Below are 23,327 nucleotides of genomic sequence, written 5' to 3'. Positions count from 1 at the left end.
CACAGATGTTGCCCATGAGCCGAGGACTTGAATGTGGCTCCTTCTCATAATAAGAGAATGGTCTGCGTTCAAGATGTGACCAGAATGAGACAGTTTCTTTTGGCGTTTATTATGTGCTTGTGGATCTGCGGGGCTGTATGGTTCCTCTGATGTGGCAAAGCAAATGTATGGAGATGGGGTTAATGGTGTTACTGGAGGTGGGGAAGTTATGCTACTAAGCAAAATAAGAGCTGATGTTTGTTAACAGAATACTTATAAATTATACCAGCTATTTGTAAAGCTTCTTCTGAAATGATTCCTTGATCTTAAGGTCTGAAGCATGCTTGGAAATTGAAGTTTGTCTCTCGTTGTAAGAAGATGCATTGAAATCACGGCTTCAACTGGTTTTTAGGGCAGGCTGAAGGGTATTGCCAAGCCTTTTGGCTTTGTGTGGAGTGGTAACTTCACAACATGAAGAGGCTCAGGAGCGTGGCTTATTGCAAGACACGATTGCTGTTTGTTTCTGAGTATGTGTTTTGCTTTATTTTTTTGTTGTTATGTTAAACTCGTGCTGCCACTTAGGCTCTCATGTTTTTTGTTAATCCAAGTCTACGAGCAATCCCAAAGCAGCATCCACTAAGGGTTTTGCATTAGTTAAACCAAATCCCCGTGTGCGTGTGCTGCTGAGTCCAGTCCAGTGGGGCTGACTGCAGGATAAAGCATCCTTCAGCATGAGAAGCATGTGCGTGTGGGAGAGGGAAGGATGAGGGCACTCGGCTTCCTCGCAAGCAGCTAGTGGGCAGACCCTTCACCCTCCCGAGCCCTCGGTGCTTTTTGGAGAAGAGTTGTTTTATCTTGGGGTGATAAGAGAAGAAAGGACGGTGGGCTGACGCTGGGGAGGCATTTGGGGGCGTTTTGTGTTGTGTACCTTCTTATCTAATCCTCTCTGCTCCCACTTTGCATGCTGCCGTTGTGTTGCTGGGAGGGTGGCAGGGAGTTGGAAGCACTTAATTACATGGTAGAGGAAGGCAAGACTGGTGAAGATTTGCTTTGCAACTTTCTTACAGAATGTGATTAAGTGGAGCCTTGAGTGGTATGCGTCTGGTTGGAGGGAGAATTAAAGGAAGGGGGAAAGGAAAGGAATGAAACCAAAAGCGCGTCAGTTTGACTTAAAAACGATGATAACATTCCTGAGTCACAACCTTTTACGTTCTGGCAGGATATGACATTATGTTAATTGTAAAAGCATGCATAAAGAATAACTTGAGCAAACTGCTCTGAAGTGTCTGTGTTTAATTGTAGCTGAGCAGGGCGTGTTTTGGTAGGATGGGCGGCTTTCATTTTTAGGCCCTGATCCCACAGATGTGAGGGCACATGCGTAATGCGCTGCCTGTAATTTCATTTGCCTTAATGGAGCCTGCTCTGGGTATGTAAATATAAAGGCATGCATAAGCAGTATTTTGGCAGGATTGGTGCTGGGAGCTGCCCTGGGAGCTCTCAGCTGATGAAAGCCGTGCATGTGCTTAAACATGCCCCAGGCTGGGAGGATGCACATGGTCACCTGGATTCAGTGTGAGATAAGCCACTCGCAGTGTGGAAACTGTTGAGAGGTGCTAGATATGGGACCCCTTTCTTCCTCCTGGGTTACTTCCCAGCATCTTGACCAGTGTGGGATGGGTTCTTAGTAGATCAGAGCATGGAAGAGGGCTCTGGCTCGCTACCCTTCTCTTTGTGTGTTTATCCCAAATGTTTACAGAATCAGAGCTTGGTCTCTTACAGGAGCGAGACTCATGTTTACTAACATGTGAACAGTGATTTACACCCTGCTCCAAGTCGAACCACAATTGAGGGAAAATGAAGCTGCAATGCAAATTTGACACGGGAACCATGGAAAACGTTATCTGAGAGATTAAAACAGTGCAGTGCACTCTCCCATCTGTTTTAAAAATACTTGATAATGAGAGACTGCTGGTTTCCATGGAGGGGAGGAAGGAGAGGGAGATGGGAAGGTAGAGCAAGAGATGAGCACAAAGAAAAGGGGTGTCCCCTGTCTCTGTGAGCGTTTCTGTGCTCTCACTCGCCGGTGACTCACTGGTCACAGTGAATGTGACGTTATGGGCTTGTGTGGCGCTGCTGGGGCTGCTGAGGTGGCAGGGGCACAGGTTTTGGCTTCCTTGCCTGCTTTTGGCTGCTCAGTGGGCCTTCTTGGGCTGGGCCTGGCTCAGCTGTCTGCACCAGGGAAGCAGACCTGGGTGGTGCACACAGGACCGTATTCTAGTTTGTGACCTCTCAGCTTCCTTTGTTCACCTCAGTGCCTTGTTTGCAGTAGGAAATTCTTTCAGACAATTCTTGTTGCTCCTGTTGATATTAACAATGGTGGGAACCTGCCTCCTCCTCGCCTTTTTTCAGCACAGTCTAGGTTGTGGGGCAGGTCAGGTGTCCAGTCCCACTACATGCTCAGGGCCTCTAGCTTTTCCAGCACGAAGGGAGCTGACCAGGAGTCAGCATCTGATGGAGATACTTGGAAAGGCCTTACTTTGTATAGATGAGATGATGGGGAATCAATTTGAGTGTCTGAGTAGGGCCCCTAAAATGGGGATTGATTAAGTAACCATCATGAATCTGAGAAGTAAAATATTTGCTCAGCGCTGGGACATGTTTCATATGTCCCCTTCCCACCCCCCTGCAGCCCCTAAGAGAGAGAGAAAGCTTGACTGGCTGGCTGCCCGCTCTCGAACCGTTTGAAGGTTGTTGGTTCTCTCTCTGCGGCTCTCCGTCCTGAGGTGGTTCCTAGAGCATGGTCACGAGGCTGCTCAGTAGCTCGTGGCTTGCTTTGGAGGAGAGATGCCGGGGACAGGGTCTTGTGTTGGCTTGGCAAACGCTCCTGCCTTTCCCAGCCTCATCCTTGGTGTGGTTTGGCTCTAGGCTCCAGTCCTGTCAAGCCACAGTGGCTCTTGCAGGAAAAGATACAGGAGCATCTTCAGCGTAGAACAGTTGGATGCAAGCAGGTGATTTAAAAATAAACAAAAAAGCCTCCCAATAGTACTTGGAGCTTTTTTTAGGTACGCTCTGGAGCTGCCTGCGCTTCCAGCTCCGTGAGCAGCTCTGCAGCCTACTGGAGTAAGTGATGCGGAATAATGGTTCAGACAAACACCACGGCGTGGGGAGAGCTCAGTGTTAATTCTGCTGGAGATGCTCCAGAGCAGAGCCACAAATCCATCTTCAGGGTCTCTCTCTCTTAGCTCACAGCAGTAGTAACAAAAATTAACCCCAAATGTTGTTCATGATTACCATAATGTTAGTGCTAGTTTGAATGCTGCTATGTGATGGGAATAGGAGATGCTCCCTCTTCATCCCATCTGGATGCCTTTCCCCATCCTCTACACCCTGGTGCCTGGTTTAGATGTGTTGGCAGGACCTGCAAGAGTTGCCAGAGCTCTTCCTTGTCCACAGCTCGGGCAGGTGTGAATTATGTGGCTTAGGCAAGGTCCACTTGGCCAGGCATGAGGCAGCGGGGCAAGAGCCATGAGAAGGAGGAGCAGCAGCTCCCTGTGGTTTTCGTTTTGCCCTTCTGGAAGCTCTCCCCCTGTGGAGTGCTCTGCTTGTCCCATGTAAGTGATGCCCTCCTGGCATGAACTGTAGTCCAAGGGCCATTATTGCCATTTCCCTGGTAGTACAGGTATTGTGCTGAGCTCTGATTTATAAGTCTTGAGCTATTTTTGGGACCCCTTACTTAAAAATACAGCCTGTGCCTGTGTTTAGCAGAGTGGCAAAGTAGCCTTAGGATCTGAATTTGCAGTTAGAGCTTTGAAGTTGCTGAAAATAGGAAGGAGATAAATATTTTCTTGCAGGCTTAAGCTTTTTGTTTTCCGTAGTAGCATCCCACATACGGTGTTGTCAAAGCAGACTGCTACTGTTTTAGGGAGTTGGGTTTTTCTTCTTCCATCTCAGCTTATAGCTTCTTTAGATCTTTCTGTTGTCTAATGATATTCTGTTGCCATTTCTGCATCCCAGATTTATTTTCAGATGGGATCTAGCTGCTGGAAATATGTTCCTGAAGTACTGTAATTGTGGGTTATTTCTTTACCAGATTGGTCATGAATACTTGGCACAAGTTAATATAAAAAAACCTGTTTTAGAAACGTTTTGATTTTGCCCCAGTTGTTGCCTGCTTTGCCAGCAGCTCCTGAGAATGGATTCCTGTGCACAGCAGTAGTTCTAGTAGAATTTGTTCCTGGAAATCTGCATGGCTATTACGTATTTCATTCAGAAATGGTGTTAACCTCTCTCACGTGGTGGGTGTGGAAGCGAGACAGCGCTCTGAATCCTGAGGGGGAACTTTTCGTCAGTGACTTGCAGGAGTGTTGAGGGCTGTCTGTGGCTCTGAAGGTGCTCTGCCGAGTCTGGGTGTTTACGCGGTGGGTTCTGTGGATGACAATGGCCCGTGTAAGCAGGAGGCTCAGCAGAAACTGTTTGCCAGGCACGTGGGGACTGCACCAAGTGTGTGAAATGCTTTGTGTAAGCACACGAACACGGCTTGAATGGAGGTTCTGGCAGTCTGGGGGTGGCAGCCTCTGTTTTGTCTGCAGAGGAAAGGAAGGTGGGAGAGGAGCAAGTTGGGTAGATGGCTTGCTTGGTGACTGCACGAGCTTGTGCTTCCCTCTTCCACAGGGCAGCATGGAAGCTGATTCCCAGGGAAGTACAAGAGTGACAACTGCAGGAGAGGTGGAATTGCAGGGCTGCTTTTAGCCTTCCAGGTAGAGGTTCCCAGCTGTAGCCGTGGCCAAATCTTTGCGTTTTGAAGCACACAAATCATCTCCTTTCAGCCCCTGTGCAAACCCTTCTCCTCCAGTCTGAGTCAGCCTGGCAGCTTTTGGCAGCTTTCAGATGAATGAAGAATGTCAGACTGACAGTCCTGGATTAATTTTTCTGGGGCAAAATTTGGCAGGCAGGAGGCCATCTTGGAAATGAAAAAGTTTCACCCTGGGAAGGTGAAGGTGTCAGGTTATCACTGACACTCATTCCTGGCATATCTCTGCAGTAGAATGGATTTCCCCACATCCTCCACATGTGTGCAGGAAATGTGCAGGAGGAAACGCTGGTAAAGAAGCGGTGCATAAATGTAGTTGGATTTGCTTCTTTGTGTGATTCAAGATTTTTCTGTTCTCTGTCTCCTTTTGTTTTAATTGGTAGAGTTACGTTTTTGTGTATCTGCACAACAGAAGTAGAAGCAACGTGGCTAATGGTATTTCAGTAGTCTTTGTTGTTGTTTTGTTCCTAGTTCGAGGTGTCAAGACTGGTATTGTCAGAAATTGATGAACTAAACAAGTGGAGACAGTGCTCATTTATTGTCAGCTTTTCCAGCTAAAAGATTAGTTTGTCGTACTGTGAGCAGGTATTGCTCGTGTTTACATGCCAGGAGTGATTATAAGGCTTAACGCAGCCATCTGGGACTGAACATATGCACAGCCCTCAAATCTTCATGGCAAGACCCCCAGAGGAGCAGGGATTTTGCCAGATCATCTGGTGACTTGCGCTGGTGATAAATCACACCACTTCCCCACCACATCCATTGGCTGCTGTTTTTAACTCCTTCAGATCTGTTTCATGTCCAGGTTGGGCTCTGGCAGACCTCATTGTGCCTCTTACTTTTTGGGCAGTCAGAGTTCTGAGCTCTGAGATCTTTTGCCTGAGTGTAAGCACAAGGGTATGAACACTGGGGCTGTGGGGGGGAAGTAATTGTTGAAATCCTGTTTCAGCAACTTTATCTGTAAAGCTTCCCATAGTTGTGGCCAGGTAACCCAACTTGCTGCTGTTGTGGTTTTTTTAACAGAAGAAACAATGGCTGCCTTTGTTAGCTCATAGAATCAGAAGATTAAGATTTTTAATTACATTTGAAAAGGGTTTTGTTGGTTTCCTGTATACTGTATGTAACTTCCAAGCTAAGAAAAATCCCTAGTGCTTTTAAATGAATGCTTTTCTGCCACAAACTCTCTTTTATCACAGAAAATGCCAGCCTAGTCTCATTCTGTTTCATCTGCCTCATTAATATTAAATACATGGCACTTTAATATGGCAGCCGGAGCAAAGCAGGGAATTTCAGCTGAGATTAAACGACACTGCAGTGCAATCGCTATATATAAAGTAATTGGCGTTTTTCAGGAGCATTTGACCTAATTTGGTTTATTTTTCCTCCCCTTGTCTTGTGGGGAAGGCAAAGGTTTGGTGATTGCAACACAAGTCCCTGGTGTCCAGTGGAGGCGGAAAGTGGCACCAGCCCTAGGAGCTGGGGAGAACCTGCATGCAAGTGTCTACTGGGGCCCGGGGGCGGCTCTTGAGGAGGCTGTGGTAAACCCTCCTGGTGCTCTGAGTTACAAAGAAGCTGCCTGAAAATGGAAATAAACAACTTCTGGGAGAAGTGCCTCTCCTTCTGGGACGCACAGCTGATGGTCACTGAACAATTAGAGCGATTCACTTTGGTTTCTGATACATGATTGAGTAGTGCTGTCAGGGGACCTTGGGCTGTGTGTTTCCAGGTAGATGGATATTCACCCTGCTGGAAAGCACTCCTGCAATTCAGCATTTGGAGATAAGCAATCATTAATTATTAGAGCATTAATTACAAGAGCCACTTGGGGTCAGGGCCCATGTGACTGGCATGCTGCGAGTGTTCCAGCTTCCGACTTGGTGGGTGGTCGTGGGCAAATGCCTTTGTTTTCTCCGTGTGTAAAGCAGAGGATAATTCCCTCCCTCATTTTACCAGGTTGTGATCAGTGAATTAATAGCACAGCCGTAGTCACCTTTGCAAACCTCGCCCCGTTGAACCACATGGAGCGAGATCTTGGGGCACAGAGGCATTACCGGACTAATGCTTTTAATTAAAACCACTTGCAAGAAAATAACTATTCAAATGAGGTAATAGGCAAGTTATGCTGTCAAGGAGATAGAACAATAAGGAGGAAGGATTTAAAAGTGAGCAGCGTGAGTAACTCTGACCTTGTTTCTCTGGGTTTAGGGTAATGCAACTGAGGGCAATTTTCACATAGAGCATTCCTAAGACATAGTTAATTTCTGTGTTGTAGCCCAGAACCGCTTAAGCATGAAGGCCTGAGGTGTTTTGTTATTTAAACAAAACATAAATTGAAATTGTAGTCTGATGTGTGACTGTTCTCCGTTTCTGTACACAACTACATTTCCTCCAGGTTTGGTCTTGCCAGGAATGGAACTCGGAAGAGCATTTTTCCAATGGGATGTGCGTTACCAAGTTTTGATATAACCCAAGGAGAGCAGTATTTTTTCATGGTCTAACCAAGTAACCTGATGATTTCTTGCAGGGGCATGAGCCAAAAAGCTAGAAGTATAAATCCAGGCTAGCTGTGATAGAGCTTACATGCTGTCCTGGTTTCAGTTTGAGGGGAAGTGTAAAGTTCAAACAGGCTAGAAAACAGTCCATGTTTCTGGCATGAGATAGGTGGTTGGTCCCTGTGTAAAATGTACAGTGAGGAGTCCCAAGAGAAGAGCGTGTGGATGTTGTCTGTACCCACACCAGCTCCAGTAAAGGGGACTTTCTCTGGAGTGTGTGTGCTGCAGCATCTTGGCAATTGAAAGCTGTTAAGGGCAGGGGCCTGGTATTCTTGGTTTGGTGCTGTGCCTTGCAGAGACAGGTCGTGGCTCAGTGTCTGGAGTCCAGTGGTGCTGGATGGTAGGAAGGAGGATGGAGAAGGCTGGATGCGTGCCATCCTCTGGGGTACTGTCTAAGTAGGAGGATAGATAAGTAGGAAGATTGTGCAAGTCCACTCTTGAGGTTTATGCTCCAGTTTGCAGCCTTAGGGGCTGAGTGACCTGAGAAAATGTGAATCAAACCTCATGTGCCCAGGGAAGGGCTGCTCCAGCCTGTGCTGACTCCTGGGGTCGGAATGCGCTGCCGGCCTGCAGCGGGCACAGGCTTGTGCTGTGTTGGTGTATGATGTGCGGAGTGGGAGCTTTAATAAACCCGGCTTCTGCTCTTGGACAGCTATGGAAGGAAGAGCTGGGCATTAGCCTTCCTCTTGGAAGGCTTCTCAAGTTCCTGGAGCAGTTATTTGCCTGTCAGACCCCAGCGATGTGGGGGTGGAGTCCGCATTGTTAATAAGGAATATGCAGCAGCAGATCTCTTGCTTTGGTATCTCTCATGAAATAACTCGAGCCAAGGGCAAAAACGTGCACTGCACGTGGGAATTGTGCCCCAGTTTTGGAATAGGCAGGTCTGCAGCTCTTGGAGTCGTAGAGCATGTCAGAGCAGGGAACTCCTTCATGTGAACTAATCATCCCTAGCCCTCTGCAGGAGGCGCTTGCTCGGAGCGGTGCCTTCGGGCCTGTTTGTCTTCCCGGATCCTTAGGTTTGGCTGCGTGAGTTTGTGACAGGCTTTACCTGCTGTGTCAGGCCTCTGGAGCCTGGCTGCTGCAGAGAGCCAGAGCCCGGTGCGGTGGAGCTCTGGGCAACGGCGCTGCTCATCTGTCACAGTCACTCCTGCTCCGTGCAGGACACGTGCTCAGCTGTGCTGTGCTGTGTGCTGGCCAAGCTGAACACTTCAGTGCTCGGCTCACCCATGATACCTCACGTGCCCTGCTGCCTATCCCGGTGCTTCCAGGAGGAAAAATCCAGTGCTGTGAGCACACCAAGCTACAGTGTAAAGGAACTGCGGGAGGGGCAAGCTAATGGCAAATCCTCTTGCTTAATACAGTTACTCAGAGAAACAGCCCTGCAAAATGTTTCGTTCCAGAAGCTGTCCTTGAGCTGTGGCTTTAACCAAGTGGAGTGCAATATATATTCTGTGTGTTCTTAAGGCTGCAAGACTTTGAATTCTGTGTTGAGCTTGACCAGGACAAGTTTGAGCAGCTGGACTGTGCGGAAGCGTGGTACACTGGAGACTCGGTTCTATTCACTTTTGGGGTCTATGGGAGAAAAATATTGGAAGTGTGGGGTTTGTTTTACATTGCACTGTTACAAGCAGTGGCATGGGTTGCTACAGCACAAGTCTTGACAGGAGGGCAGAAATTAAAATGAAATCTGTATCCATCTGCTTTTGTGTTCCCTTCAAAGGGCAAAGATGAGCGGGGGGGACAGTGGAAGCAGAATGTGGTGGCCAACATTAATTAATCTGCGGGGGTGGATACCGGCTCTGGTTTAACCTTTTAGCAGGGCTCCACCGACAGCTAATGGATGTTGCAGCAGCCTGTGTATGGAATAATTTATGAATTTGGAAGAACACGGTTCCAGAGAATGTGGGTGAATGCCAGTGGTTTGCAAATCTCTGCCAACGGTCTTGTGAGTGGCGGGGCTGCTGCGGGAAAAATAACATTGGATTAGCTCAGGGTAATATTTGGAAGTGTCCCGCTTAGTTCTTAAAGCCTGGCCCTTGTGCAGAGCTGCAGTGGGCTCTGGGCAGGATACTCGGAAGTTGCAGAAATACATTAAATACACCAATTCTGTACACACCAAACGAGTAAGGAACAACACAGGGAGATGTTTTTAGCTTCTGGCTTTTCCCAAGCACCTTTTGAAGTAGTGTTGTCATTTGGGAAGACAGTTTCCTTGTTTCAAGTCCTTGGACTGTCTGGGCACATGCCAGGTCGCTTGATCTCACAGCTCCAGGCAGCTCAGTCCCTTTACCTGACGAAATGGGAGCCTTGCCTCGGCCCCAGCCTCCAGAGCCACATGTGATCCCAGCAGCATTCCCCGGCCTGTTTCCAGCTTGGCAGGCTCCTGCTTTTAATTAAACTGTCGCGACACTGCAGGCGGAGCAGGACCCAGACACCAGAAGCCAGAGGTCCAGCTCACAAAGGTGTTTGGGAGCCTTGGAATGCGGATGGGAGGCCTTTGACAGCGTGTAGGGCAGGATCGGAGGCTGCCTCTCACTAGCTGTGGTTTATTTGCTCTCTGCTCATCCAACTGCTCTGTGGCAGGGCTGAAAACACCACTGGAGTCTGGTTTTAATAGCCGAGCGTCTCATCACACCTGAGGGGCACCTTAGACCATAGCTACCCCTTTGCAAGCCCTTACGAGTGTCTCACTCTCTCAAAGGTCGTGTGCACTGTTTGCCTGGGGGGATCTTGGTGGATTTGAGTTAATCACAGAAGGCTCCGAGGAGATTTGCTGTAACTCTGTTGGGATGGAGAACTTGGGGAAAAATAGCCGGTTCTGGAACCAGTGTCAGGGGGGCACACCAAACATGAAAGTGATAGTACATTTTTGGATCAAGTCCTTATTTGTAAGTTAGAAGAGGATTTTATTATTATAGGAGGCATTTAATTAGTGTCTGGAATGTAGCCACTAATGTAGGTTTGTATAGAACTCTTAGTGTTTTGCTTTAGGAGTTGTTGTTTTCTATAAGTAGGTGTTCAAACAGTACTTAGTGTTAATAAAACATAGCAACAGCCAAAGGGAAAATATTTTTTCTCTTGCTTATTTCTTTGTACTGTACCTTTACACAGTTACCATGTGGGTCTTCTTGTTTTGGGGGATGTATGCCCTTTTTTCTAGAGCAAAAATGCAAGTGGTTCACCAAGAAAAGCTTAGCTTATGAAAACATAGCAGTTGGCTGAAGGGTCAGGGACTGAAGCATCTGAACTTGCTTAAATGAGGGGAAGTGTGGGAGTGGGACTTGGGGGTGTCAGTGGAGCCTCCAAAGCCCTTGCTGAGAAGGGGGGGACTTGCAGCCTTTCTGTTGGGGACTGACTTTTAAAAGGGAAGAAACTCTAACCCCTTCAGTTATGTCCCTACGTCCAAACATTGCAGAAGGACCTTGGCTGGGACAGAAATCGGTTACTGAAACGGCAGCTGAGCCAGCCTTGTCCTCCTCATCCCCCAGCCTGGCTGTTTCCTGGGGATGGGGAAGGAGGGACAGGGGAACTGTACAGCCTTGTGCTTTGGTAACAGACGTTCAGGAAGGGGGGGTGTGGGCAGGGGTTTCCATATGTGGCGACTTACACCACTTTTGCGTCTGACTTTATTTGCATTATTAGGATTTAACTAATAAATCTGCTTTAAACCTTCTGGAAATCCTTGACAATGTGAAATTGCTGTTTCCCAGCGCTGAGTTGCTGAGCAAAGGCTTTCTCCAGGCTGTGTGTCTGGTCTGCATGGCAGATTACAAAGCTGGTACCGCAGCACACTCGTGCTCTGTCATTGCTTCTGCAGTGGGTTATCACCTGTGACATCGCTTTTTATATTAAGCCTGACATTTGCCTTTACTACAGACTTGAGAGATTTCTGGTATACAGTGCCTAGTGTAAAACGGGGAGTTGCTGGGGAGGTGCCACAAATTTCAGTAAAAAGTTGTTCTGTTGCTCTGCATTGTGTACAGAGAACTTGACTTACGGTGTTGTGCCCAGCCCTTCGCTGTGAGCTTAAGCCCAGGGCAAGAATTGGGGCTCTGGTTGCAGATGAACTCCCTGCCCTCAGTGCTGGCACGGCCCCACTGCCTCTTGCCAGGATCCAGCCCTGGCAAGGAAGCTGTGCTCCAACAGCTCAGGGGCCTGGTGCATCTGCTGAGCTGTGCTCTGGCCTCGTTGCCTTAATAATAAAATCCCACCTGCACCAATGCAACTATTTATTTAATTCCCCAGGAATTCCTGCCTCAACAACAGAGGTGTTTGGGAAATAGGTCCTGGCAAAAGAACCTTGTCAGACAAACCTGAGGTGTCATTGCCTGTAATTGAGGGCAAGATCCCCCATCTCCTGCAGGAAAACATCCTTCTTTTGTTGTAGAGTGCTGGTGCTGCCTGAGCCACCTTTGGAGGCCACCATGGACTTTTGATTTCCTTGCTGGTGTGTTTGTGTGTTCTGGAGAGGACAGAGATGCTCAGCTGCAGGAGGGGGTTTGGCTGCGCTGGGGTGGGAATTTGTCCTTCTGTAAAGTCCTTCCCACTGTGTTACTTTGTCAAGAGCAGCGTGAGTGCAAGGAAAGCCTCTTCTCTTTTGGGGTGTGGGGAGGAATAGCTCAAGATAAACTCCAGTGCAGAAAATAGGCAGTGTGGGGCTCTTCATGTCTCTGAGAGTTGGGTTAAATCTCTAGAATAAAAGGTTTATCTCTGATGCGGTCCAAAAACTGGAGCTGTAAAGCTCATGCTCTGATTCCATGTGACTAGAGAGTTAATCCTTTCTTCTGGTGCTGTGAATGTTTATTTAGCTGTGCATTTATGGAGTTCAGATGGTCTGGAGTGTATGTCAGGCAACTGCCCGTGTCCTGTCCAGGGATTCTTTATGACTTGGAGCATCACCAGGATTGTAGTGGCCATCAAACGCTGTTGTGATCCTGCCCCTTAGCAAGTAATGCACGTGGAGAGGACTGTGGGAACATTCCTGTCTGCGGCGAGAAAAATGTTTTGTCTTCCACTGCCGATGGACTCCAGAAATCTGAGGTCTCTGTAGCATTTATCAGTACAGCAAAACTCGAGGAGGATAAAAAACCTGGTGTAGAGAGGCCTTCGAGTCCCATCTCCTAGCAATCCCAGTGTTATGACTGTGCTGAGGACCTAGATCAGATGCACTTTCCTCTGGAGGAACTCTGGCCAGTTAAGTGTTTTGGAAAGACAAAACATAGTCTTCCAATGCAACCACAAAAATTTGGAATTAATGAGGTGAAGGGAAGGAAGTCGTTCAGTGGAAATGGGGAATTGCTCCTATTTATAAAACCCTGAGTGTTGGCTTTCCCTGTTTAAGGCAGAGGAACCAAGACTTGCTGGAGGCCGGTGGTTGCTGTTGAGTCAGTTGAGAGCTTGAAGTCTGTGTACTGATGATTCAAAACTGTCAGCTGAAGAACTGAGTAAACCTTCACCCTTTTCCTCCTAGTGCAGATTCAGTTACGCTCAGTTTTACTGTCCTTCTTGCTGAAGATGGAAAACTGCACACTAAGGCAAACAACAATATTTGTAGTCTTCAATACTCTTTGATTGCTGACCTTTTCTTATTTGTGTTGAGTGTCTTTTCTGGTGCCCTAGAAGAGCTTATGTACCATAAGGGGGGGTCTGTGTGTTCTGTTTTCCTTTTCAAAGCAGATGTGAGGGCTGTGACTCAACACTCAGTGTATTAGACCATGCCATGAACTCATTAAAAGCTGGTTTTCTTGCTTTGTTGTTGTTTTCCCATTACTGGGTCAGAACCACACTCAAGTGTACCCGTTGCTGATGAGAGTAGTAAGACTGGACTTGGCTAAACCTGAAATGTTTTCTCTGGCCCTTTTATTTAGTAACCTTAGGGTTATATATGCATGTGCATGCTGCATATGAATTTAAGAATTCACTCCAGTTGATACTGGATTTATACTGCCTTGCTGGTGCCGGACCACTAAAGTTTCCCTGGGGAATTCCAGTGTGTATCTAGCACTGGTTCAGACCCTGAAAGCCCTGGTAGGGGTTTTCCAAGGAGCTGGGTTGGGTGGTGGTTATTTTGAATTCAGGACCTATTTGTCCATGCTGCTGTGGTACCTGGATATGCCACATCTGTATATGTACGTCAGTGTTATCTTAGGATGTTGATGTGAAGACAATTGCTGTGCTAAATCTGAACTCTAGTCCGGACTCAAGAGAACTCGTAAATAAATGACCCGAAGCTGCATTAACATGGAGCCTGGCTGTACGTCCCAGTGCTAATTAATTATCCTGAGCACGATGTGGGGCACCTTTCAGCCCTGGAGCTTGCTGAATAGATGCTGACAGAACGTGCCCTGGATGTGTGGCTGCAGCTTTTCAGGCAAGAACACACAGGGTTAAGGAGCTGCGAGGCAGCCCTGCTGGTGCCTGCAGCACCTCAAGGAAAACTGCTGCCTTTTGTGTCCAGAGCAGCCCTTACTTTGAGCAGGTATCAGAACAGTGCTGCCTTGTTACAGCTTGGTGAGCAGGGCCTTTGGGCTGCTTTCCTTTCTCAAAATCTCTCTTGTGCTCTGGCTGTGTTCACAGCCCTGACTGGAGTGCGGGTGGTGGAAGCCTGGGGAAGGTTGGAGGAAAATGGCGTCAGGTTGCCAGGTTTGTGTTAGTTCTACCCTCCAGTGTCCCAGGTTGCTCCTGGCCCGTGTGAGTGTAACTGGGAGTCTCGCTGGGTTTGTGTATCGCCCTTCCCTCTCTCCCAGGTTGTGCTGTGCCTCCAGCTAAAGGCTTTTAGCAAACTACAAATCCACTTATTTAAGGGCCCCTGGTGCAGCTGTTTCAGGGCTATTTTAAGTGCATGACGGTGAAATACAGAAGGAAATGGCTGTTGTTGGCTTTTTCCTCTCTACTGCCTTGCTGGACTATATCTATATCTGTATCTATGGTGGTGTGGGACTGTGTAGCCAGAAGGGCTGGAAAAGGGTAAAAGAACTGAAAGCAAGCAAGCAAAGTGTTTCTAACGTCCATATAGCAACATGCCTTCCTGCATGCTGTCTGCTGTCAGGAGAGACATTGGCCAGAGAAGCAGGGAGCATCTGGTTCTCATTGGGCTCTGCCTTTGGATGGTCTTCATTCTTGTTTGTCACATTATGTCTCTTTTTTCCCCCCTTCCTTCCTCTCTCCTTTTTTCTTTTTTTCCCTGCAGTGAGTTTACAAGCCTTGCTGGAATGCACATATGGTCCTTATCATCCCCCAAGTCCAGCTTTGCTGCTTTTTTTTTTTTTTTTTTTTTTTTTTTTTTGCTGGTTAGCAGTTTGTGACATCAGGGGCTGTTAGAAGCATTAGTCACTTCTACTCCAAATAGAAATGTCCGTGGTTTTTGGAAACCTATGGAGGAAAATGTCTTTTATGTCAGTTCTTGGCATAAATGGAACTGCGAGTGCTCCGAGCTTGTGCTGACCTTTAGCCAAACATTTTGCCCGAAGACAAATGTTCGTTCCCGCTCTCTCCAGCCACTCCTGAATTGTCAGATTTTGCTGACTTCCCTCTTTCCAGAAGAATGCAACTGTATCCTTTTTCCTCCGTGCTCCTGCCGAGTTGCTGCAGCTTGCCAATGTAAGCAGTCCCCTGGCTTCCCTGCCATCGTGCCTCGGAGGCGCGGGAAGCGTGTCCCCAGTGTGTGCTGGGGAGCTGGGATTGGGACAGGCCCGGGCTGGGTGGGCTGCATCTGGCCAGGGAGCAGCTTGTGATGCCTGCTGGCTGTGCCCTGTGTCATCCTGCCCTTCATTTAGGGAGCCAGCCTTGGAGAGAGCAGCTCTCTTGTCTGTTAATGCCTGCACCAGTGGAAGCGTGTCCAGCATCACCTGCTCTCTGGGGGTGTCTCCTCGGGGAACTCCTTCCTTGCTCTCACTGGCAACCTCCTATGGCTGGTAATTTCATGGATCCACGGGATTTTATCCTTAGAGCAGTATTCTGTGCAAAGGGGGATGGCACTGGATCTACACCTGCCCTTTCTCATCTGCTCTGCCCAGTCCTTTGTTGGAAAGTTGCTTCCAGTCTTCCTCCCCCAAAATAACTTTTTCCGCTATCCTGATTTCTGCTATCATGATTCTTGGGGATTAAAAGGAAAATCCAGCATGTTCAAGGAGAGCCTTTTTGTATTGCCTGTGTGCTCTCTGCTCACTGAGCGAGAGAGCCAACTGTGGCATAGCACTGCTGACAGCATTCCCTGTTACTGGGAATAGGGAGAGCTGGCTCCTTGAGCTTGTTCCAGACGTTGCTGGAGGGCTGGGACGAGGGCCTAGTGAGAAGCTGTGTGTCCCTGAGCAGCTGCAGCTGGTGCCAGCTTTTGTCCAGGAAGAGCAAGATGGGCTCCTGCAGTCCATCCCTTGGGGACAATAGCTGCAGCAGTGAGTCACTGCTGGGTTGGTGGCAGGGCGGGAGGCATGGATCTTCATGTCTTGATTGACACATTGATGTACAGAATGAGAACGTGCTTTCCACAGGGTGTCCTCTCCCTGTTGAGAGAGAAGGGAAAAATGTGTGTGTGGGGGGACCAACTAAGGAATTCCCAGACTTCCCAGTAGCTTGTGGAGACATCTGCCCAATCCTGCAGCCAGCCCAGCAGCATGGGGACAGGAACTCCCCCTCTTTTGCTGATGACACTGATGGTTATCATAGCCTAAAACAACAGCCAAGAAGTCCTTCCTCCGATGAGCTGATGAACTGATTGATTGCTACGGGCCCTTTCCTTGTGACATCACTCCATGGCAGGGAGGGCAAGGGAGTTGTTCCTGCTCTTTGTGTTCTCCCCATACTATTATTCATAAGTTCCCTTGTCCAACAGTTATGGGTCTGACCATCCCTTAAGCCTCTGTAAGGAAGGGGAGAGGGGTTGTGGGTGCTATTTCAAGGAACAGAGAGCTTAGCTCTGGCACGGACACTGGGGATACTTGGTGCCCTGCTGGCATGGAGAGGGTACGATAGATCTGTCTCTTGCTGACTGCTCTTAGCTTCTGTGCTCTCTGCTCTTCCCTGAGCTGCATTTTTGGGCAGACAAAACTATCCCAGAGGTCCCTGGCTTTGGATATAGCATCTGAGATGACTTCAGAAACACAGGAACGTGTGCCTAGTAACGGGTCAAAAATGTTGCTGCCCTGAGCTGCTGACAACAATAAAAGCTTTTAGAGTTTCTTAAAGGTGCCTCCCGAGTCGTGTGGCCTCAAATAACTAAACACTTGCTTCATATTTGTGGTTGAGCTCAATATTTTGCATACCAGCGTTTCCCCCCCCTCTCGAATTCGAGGCTCGTTTTTGTTTTCTTTAACTCTTGGGAGGCCGTGTGAAAGTGACCCCCAGCTGGCGGCAGCTCTGGGCCAGGAGGGGCCGAGGGAAGGGTTTGCCAGCAGCCTTAAGACAAAAGGGGCTGAGCCGGGAGCTTGCTGGGGCTGGGGGAACAGTCCTCACCGTGGCTATGTCCTGAGTGAGGAGAGCGGACCAGAGACCGTGGCAATAACTGCACGTGTCCTTGGGAATCTGCCCTCCTCAACCTTTTGGGAGTGGGGCTTTTTTCCTACCCAGGAGAAGAGCAATTTTTGCTTTATCTCCGACCAACTACCACACACCCTGTGGCTTATAGGGACACTGTTCTCCTTCGTGCTGCCTCTGGAGGAGGGATGCATTTCCCATCATGGGGCCCACCTTTATCTCCCCATCCACACACAGATTGTGCACTGTTCCTGACTCAAACCAGGAGAATAACTTCCCCTTTATCCCTGCTGGTTCTGCCAAGCTGCTGTGGCTTAGGAGGAACGGGCTGACTCTCTCCTTGCACGTGCCTCATCAGCTGGATTGTTTTGGATGGCTTCAGTGACTCCCATCCAGGCAGACCCACTGTTTGCCTCAGAGCATCCGCTGCAGCGTTGCTTCACCTACAGAACTTTTGCCACTAGGAGCTGTATATGAAGAACAACAGATGCAGGTTCTGAGATTGCAAACCCTTTTTTATCTCTTGCAGGGCATTCCCCCCAACCCCCCCTCCTTAAAATGAACAGCACTAGGGCATGGGTTCTTGAAGATAAATCTCTTTATAGGGATGGTAGGTAGGTAGATGCTGTGCCTCTGGGGGCCTGTCTCTGCCTGACTTACCCCCTCCCTTCCCCTGCTGGAGTTAAAACCAGCAGCTGTGATAACAGCAGCTCAGAGATTGTTGTTGACCCAAGAAATATCGACTGTGGGATGCCTTGGAGGGCTCTCTGGAAGGAGAAGTCAAGTGATCAGCATCTTTCTCAAGAAACAAGCATTTATTTGTTCATGTAGCTCTGCTGTTTCTGTAGGGGTTAGCACACAGCTCTGGACGTTCAGAATTGCTTCCTGCTCCTGGATGGTGTGGGAAGAGGGAGGGAATATATGCCCTATAATGTGGTGCTCAGTAAAGGGGATATGGCTGTCTTAAGGAAGAGTTTAAAAATAAAGACTGTTTTGGGGATGTCTTAAGCTCTCTGACACCTGAGAACATGCAGACACCCAAATCTAGCAGCGTGTCTGGTGCAAACTGTCTGATCCCTCCAGGAGTCTGTGGAGCTGCAGTTTTACCCACGCTGATCTTGTCTGTGGCTCCTGAAGCTGGGAGCAAGGAGAGGTGCTTGGCAAACAGTTCCTCTTTTAGTGTGCCTGGAAGAGGTCAGTGCTTCCAGACACAGCCACTTGTCTGTGGTTCCTAAGGCGTCTCCTAGGACTGAGTTTCTGTGAGTGACAGCTGAGGGGGTGTTTTAGTCCAGGAATGTGTTTTAGGTGCAGTGTTGGGGTAAGAGGAGTTGTGCTGAGCTATGTTCATCCACTGAGGGGAAAATGCACTTGGGAAGAAGGCAGCGAGGCAGGGTGATGATATGCCTTTCCACTTGGTGTGAAGTGCCTGAGCAGTACTGCTGACTTCCTCTGGAAGGAGAACCGTGTGGCAAGAGGAATAAATCAATGCTTGTAGCATTCCCGTGGTTGTTGGTGCACAAAGGGGCTCTGGGGTTGTCTCTGGGGCAGGAACCTGCACCTCCTCTTCAACTGGAGTTGCCCCGTTCTCAGTGGGATGACTCAGTCGGGATCAAACCCAGCCACTGACTGTACTCAGGAGCTTGTCAGGGCGATTCACAGCCAGAGCAGTGAGGCCATCTGACTTAGCATCCCCTTGTTGTACAAACACTTCTGTCCTGCCAGACCGAATGCGTGAATCACTTGCCTGTTCTGCTGAAGATACTCTGAGCAATCAGGCTGGTTGCTCTCCAGCAGAGGCTTCCTTTCCGTGTGGATAAAGCCATCCCCTTGAAGAGTGTAAAAGCAGGATTGGAGGCCTGGCTGCAATGGTAAGAGGTTATGCAGCCCTTGGCTCCCCAAAAATTGTGTGCACTTTGCCAGCCCACCTCTGTGCTGCAGAACTGGCTGTTAGGTTGCACGATGCCTTTGTGTGCACGGAGAAAGATTAAGAATCCTAGTTCCTTTGGCTCTCCTGCCTGTGATACTTGTGCAGAATTGCACCTGTTTTCTGTGTCTGCTCCACTCAGGGAGATGTGCTGCATCCTGGGAACGCTGAGGGAGGTGGAGGCTTTGTGTTTCATCTCTGGCTGTGCCTCAGGCCTCAGAGCTTTTCATGAGCTTTCTGGTGTTTGGGCAGATATCAGACTGCACTTCTGCCTCCTGTTGTGAGCTCAGCTTGTGAAAAATACTTGGCATTGCAAAGTGCAGGGATAGTTCTTGTTTATTCCACTGTTGATGTTTGCCGCTTGCAGGGAAAAAAGCAGGGGAGGGAAATAAACCCGAGAAGGTCTGCAGCAAAAAATAACTGACACAGATGCAGGAGATGAGTCTAACTCCTGTTCCTGCTGAGTAACTGGTGATGAGGCAGTACTTGCTTGCCCAAAATATATCAGGGAAAGAGAGACTGGTGCTGAAAGATGTTCAACACCCACCACTTTCTGTGAAATCTGTGAGTCATGGGCTCTGACTGCTTTCTGGGATCAGCTCTGAGCTCCCTTCACTTCACCAGAAACCCAAGCCCACTGGTGTTTTAAAAATACTACCGTTACAAATATTTAATTTAACCCCTTCACATAACAAATAATCCCAGCATCTCCTTCCGTTGCCTGCGGCTTTGGCAGGAGAATCACTGTCGTGGGTAAATGGTCTCTTCTGTGTTGTTTGTCTTTACTCAGCCTGAGTGAAAGACGTGGCGTCTCTCAATCACCCTAAGCTTTTGTGATGTGGTGCTGATGGAATAGCTCTCAGTCCACAGAGGGATGGAGGTGAACAGGCTGGTGGATTTGGGTTAAGGCTTCAGACAAACCTGGTTTAGATGTTAGCAGAAGGCTCAGGTATCTAACACAGGTGTCGGGCCCTGTCTGTCGCATGGCAGAAAAGAACCCTTTGTGACATATGGTGATGGCACAGAAAGAGACATTTTCACTTGATGTTGCCTTTCCTAGAGAAATTTTGTATTTCTCTGAGTCTCAGTGTATTTTCATTAACACTCAACCCAGATGTAACTCATTTTTTCCTGCTATTGGTGGCTGGTCCATGTGTTCTGAGGGGGAAAGTGGAGCTGCTCAGCAATTGTGCAGAGAGTGGGAAGTCCTTCTCTGCTTTTGATTCTTATTTTATCAACCAAAGATATCAACCATGTCTGCTCCAAAGCCCACTGATTTTGTGGAAAAAAAGCTGGTGCTTCCAGCATCTTTTAACCAGGCTGAGGCTGCCCACGACTGTAATTTAGTATGGCTTTGGTGGAGTGACTGTGCTGGAAGTGTTTGGGTTTGGAAGGAGGTTAGTATTTTCTAAGTTAAGGAGGCACTATTGTTATCTGAGCCATGTCCTGCTGTGGCCCTGCCAAACGGATGCCGAGGCCTCAGAAAAAATGTTTGGGTGTTGCAGATTGGTACAGAATCGTGGTTCATTAGTGACAGGCACAGAGAAACACTCTGGTGGTGGTTGCATGCCTTCAGATCAGGGACATCTGAGCTCCTCAGCCCCACGCCAGAGCTGGGTAGAAGTAAGAGGAGAGTACTTTGGGGAGGGAAACCTAAGAGAAAGGTCCTGTGTCCCAAAACTCTGTCATTAACACAGTTCCGACGGAACTTCTTCCCTGACAGGGAGTTTGCAACCCTGTTAAATGCTTTCCCTCTTGGTCTTACAGAACGATGACCTCAGGAACCTGTCCCTGTCTGGCCACGTGGGCTTCGACAGCCTCCCTGATCAGCTGGTCAACAAGTCAACGTCCCAGGGCTTCTGCTTCAACATCCTCTGCGTGGGTAGGTCACTCTGCCCCTCTGGGCAGTCAGGGCTGCACCCCTCCACAGACTCACACCTCCTCGCTCTGCACAGGGATGAGCTGAGCCACCGGGGACCAGAGTGGCAGGGAAGTGACAGTTTTCTTCCCTGAGCTGCTCCAGGGTAGAATCTAGCATCCCTCTTTTCCTTTTCTCTACCTTGTCCCCTGAGTCAAAATGTGGACATTTTCAGCTGTTAAAATTTATGCCTTTGATCATCCTGTGGTTCTGTTTTCCCCAAAGGCTGCCCATAAGGAAACTGATCTAACGTGGGAGCTAAATGTATTTTAAAAAGAAAGTGAACTTTAGTCTGCCTGTCTCTGGATTGGGTGCAGAGGCTGTTTCTCACCAAATGACATTCCTTCCCTTCCAGGCTTTGCCTGTATAGTTACATTCTCAGTTTCTCCAATTGGAATCAATGCCATTTTTAGTCTCCAAGTGATGTACCGGAGAACAAAGCCTGTCACCTGTCCTCTGCTGTATTTACCCTGGGTGCTGCAGGTTGGTTTTATAGCCTGAGTTACTTTTCCTGCATTGTTCAGAGGGTGAGATACAGGAAGGCAATGTCTGCTCTTTGCCATAGGCAGATAGGTGCTGTCTTGGTACTCTGTGGATACTGTGCAGTTGGAAATCCGTTGCTCAGCCCATAGGGCCGGGAACTAAACCAGCTGGAACTTGTCAGTGGACCCAGAATGTGGTTCTGCAAAGTGGCACAAATGCTGGGTTTCACTTTTAGCTTGGCAGAGCAGGCTAGGAACATCGTCTCTCCATTCATTGTTCAGTTAAGCCTGCAAGAAGGGAGTATTGTCCCTTCTAATTAGTTACATTAATTAGCTGGAAAAACCCTGCAGCCCTCTGACTGTGAATTTTGCACAGTGAATTGAGAGTTTCTGTGAGCTGTGTGAATAGAAGTCTGGCACACAGACTGGGCTCCTCTCTGTAGCTTTGCATGTCAGAGGAGGAGATAGGAGAGCAGTTGCACTTGTGCACACTCGAGCTCCCAGCCCTCACGTGACTCCTGGAGCAGCATGAAACCATTGCAGTTCAGCAGGGAACAGCCTGCTTAGCAGGCAGCTCTTTGATCAAAATGGCATCAATTAATTGCCTTTCTCTCTTGCAGTAAATATTCCTTTCTTAGCACGACTTAATATGTCTCCATTAGCAATCTGATCCACCTCTTCTTTTTTTCCTGTAAAATGTGTCGATCCACCAATTTTCACCGCATATTAAAATTTCACACGAACTGCTGTAGTTGTCCATGGAGCAGAAATCTTACTTTGGAAGCAAATTATTTTTTATAATGGTGGTTTGAGAAAGGACGTGATGAACTTTGGCATTGTAATGTGAGACTTTTAATTGGTATGTGAAAGGCTGCAAAGGCCATCTAGCATAGCACGCAGCAGTTCACGTGAGGAGCTCCCTAAAACCTGCAGCTCCAGAGATGAACGGACTGGGCCATCAGTTCAGGACATGGCTTTTCATGTGAGCTGCCTCAGCCCACCCCTGCTCTCAGCATGGGTAGCAGGAGCTGTGTGAGAGTGTAATTGCTAAACAAACACTTCTGACTTAGAAATGGGATTTGGGCTAATGCCTTCATCCATGTTACTAATTGCACTGGGGATTAGTGAACCTGTAGTAGTTTAAAAAGTTGGTATTCGATCAGTGTGCTATTTTCCTTTTTTTTTAAAAAAAAAACTCCTTATGTATTTCTCTGTCTCAAATTTTTATTGCCTCACTTGTGCTGTGGGTTTTGGGTGACCTTCTTGAAACAGAAACAAAACCGTTTTAAAAAAGCCAACCCAAAATAAAATCATGTATCTCCTTGGGAATCAAACACGGAGTTAAGAGAATTTACAACTTGCATCTGTGAGGAAAGTTCCTGATTCAGTCCCGGGGGATTGGTAGAGATGGGGACTGTCTCAAAAGACATCTGTTCCTGCAGGGATTATCTTGCTTAGCCATGTGCATGTAGCCTAATTCCACTGCTACCCAAGTGGAATAACTCCTTAACCTGGCGAATGTGCCCGAGAAGAGGAGGAAAAGCAGCCAGGCCGTAGCAAGTTGCCTTTGTCTGCTCAGGTGAAACTGGCATCGGCAAGTCCACGCTGATGGACACTCTGTTCAACACCAAGTTTGAGAGCGAACCAGCGACACACAACGAGCCCGGCGTGAGGTTGAAAGCCAGGAGTTACGAGCTGCAGGAGAGCAACGTGCGCCTGAAGCTGACCATTGTGGACACCGTGGGCTTTGGAGATCAGATTAACAAGGACGACAGGTAAGCTGGGCTCTGGCAGGAGGAGGGGTGTGCTCGCAGGTCAGGAGGGCGTGACTGGGGCGTCAGTAGGTCCCTCGCTGTTCCTGGGGGTGTTTCCTGATCCAGGAAGTGATGCTGCTCTGTGCTTTTTGTTTGTCTTCCCAGTCCTTTTCTGCTCTGCTTGTTTTGTGTTGCTTTCTCTAATATTTCTCTCAGTGTAAGTGTTTCTTTGCAACATGTCTCTGTCTGAGGTTTTTGGGCTTTCATGGTCAGAGACAACATTTCTGGAAGCCAAGAAACCAGTGCAGCATTCATGTTACAAACCCATGTAGTGGTATCCACGAGGCTGCCCTTGGTGGAGGGGGAACAAATGGAGAAGTTACTTTTTTCCAGAAACATGGCTCCCTTTTTCAGGAGGAAGTGAAAATCACCTGTAA

At 48.3% G+C, this 23,327-nt stretch overlaps 1 protein-coding gene across 5 annotated transcripts in view; it reads left to right on the top strand.

The window, feature by feature from the left end:
- Positions 1-23,327, top strand: part of SEPT11 (septin 11) — a 46,067-nt gene that overhangs the window by 2,199 nt on the left and 20,541 nt on the right. For all 5 annotated transcript variants that reach the window (XR_003571803.1, XM_027889161.1, XM_027889158.1 and 2 more), the window contains exons 2-3: positions 20,504-20,618; positions 22,716-22,911. Coding sequence is in view for 4 of the 5 variants with exons in the window: in XM_027889158.1 (XP_027744959.1) it covers positions 20,504-20,618; positions 22,716-22,911 (311 nt within the window). In the remaining variant the exon portion in view is untranslated. The remainder of the gene's footprint in view (positions 1-20,503; positions 20,619-22,715; positions 22,912-23,327) is intronic.

Source organism: Empidonax traillii, unplaced genomic scaffold (genome assembly GCF_003031625.1).
Source record: "Empidonax traillii isolate 1590-97213 ecotype Southwest subspecies unplaced genomic scaffold, ASM303162v1 scaffold255:size705445, whole genome shotgun sequence".
In the NCBI taxonomy this organism is placed as follows: Eukaryota; Metazoa; Chordata; class Aves; order Passeriformes; family Tyrannidae; genus Empidonax; species Empidonax traillii.
Note: the sequence above shows the minus strand (reverse complement) of the source record. Positions and strands in the feature narration are given on the sequence as shown.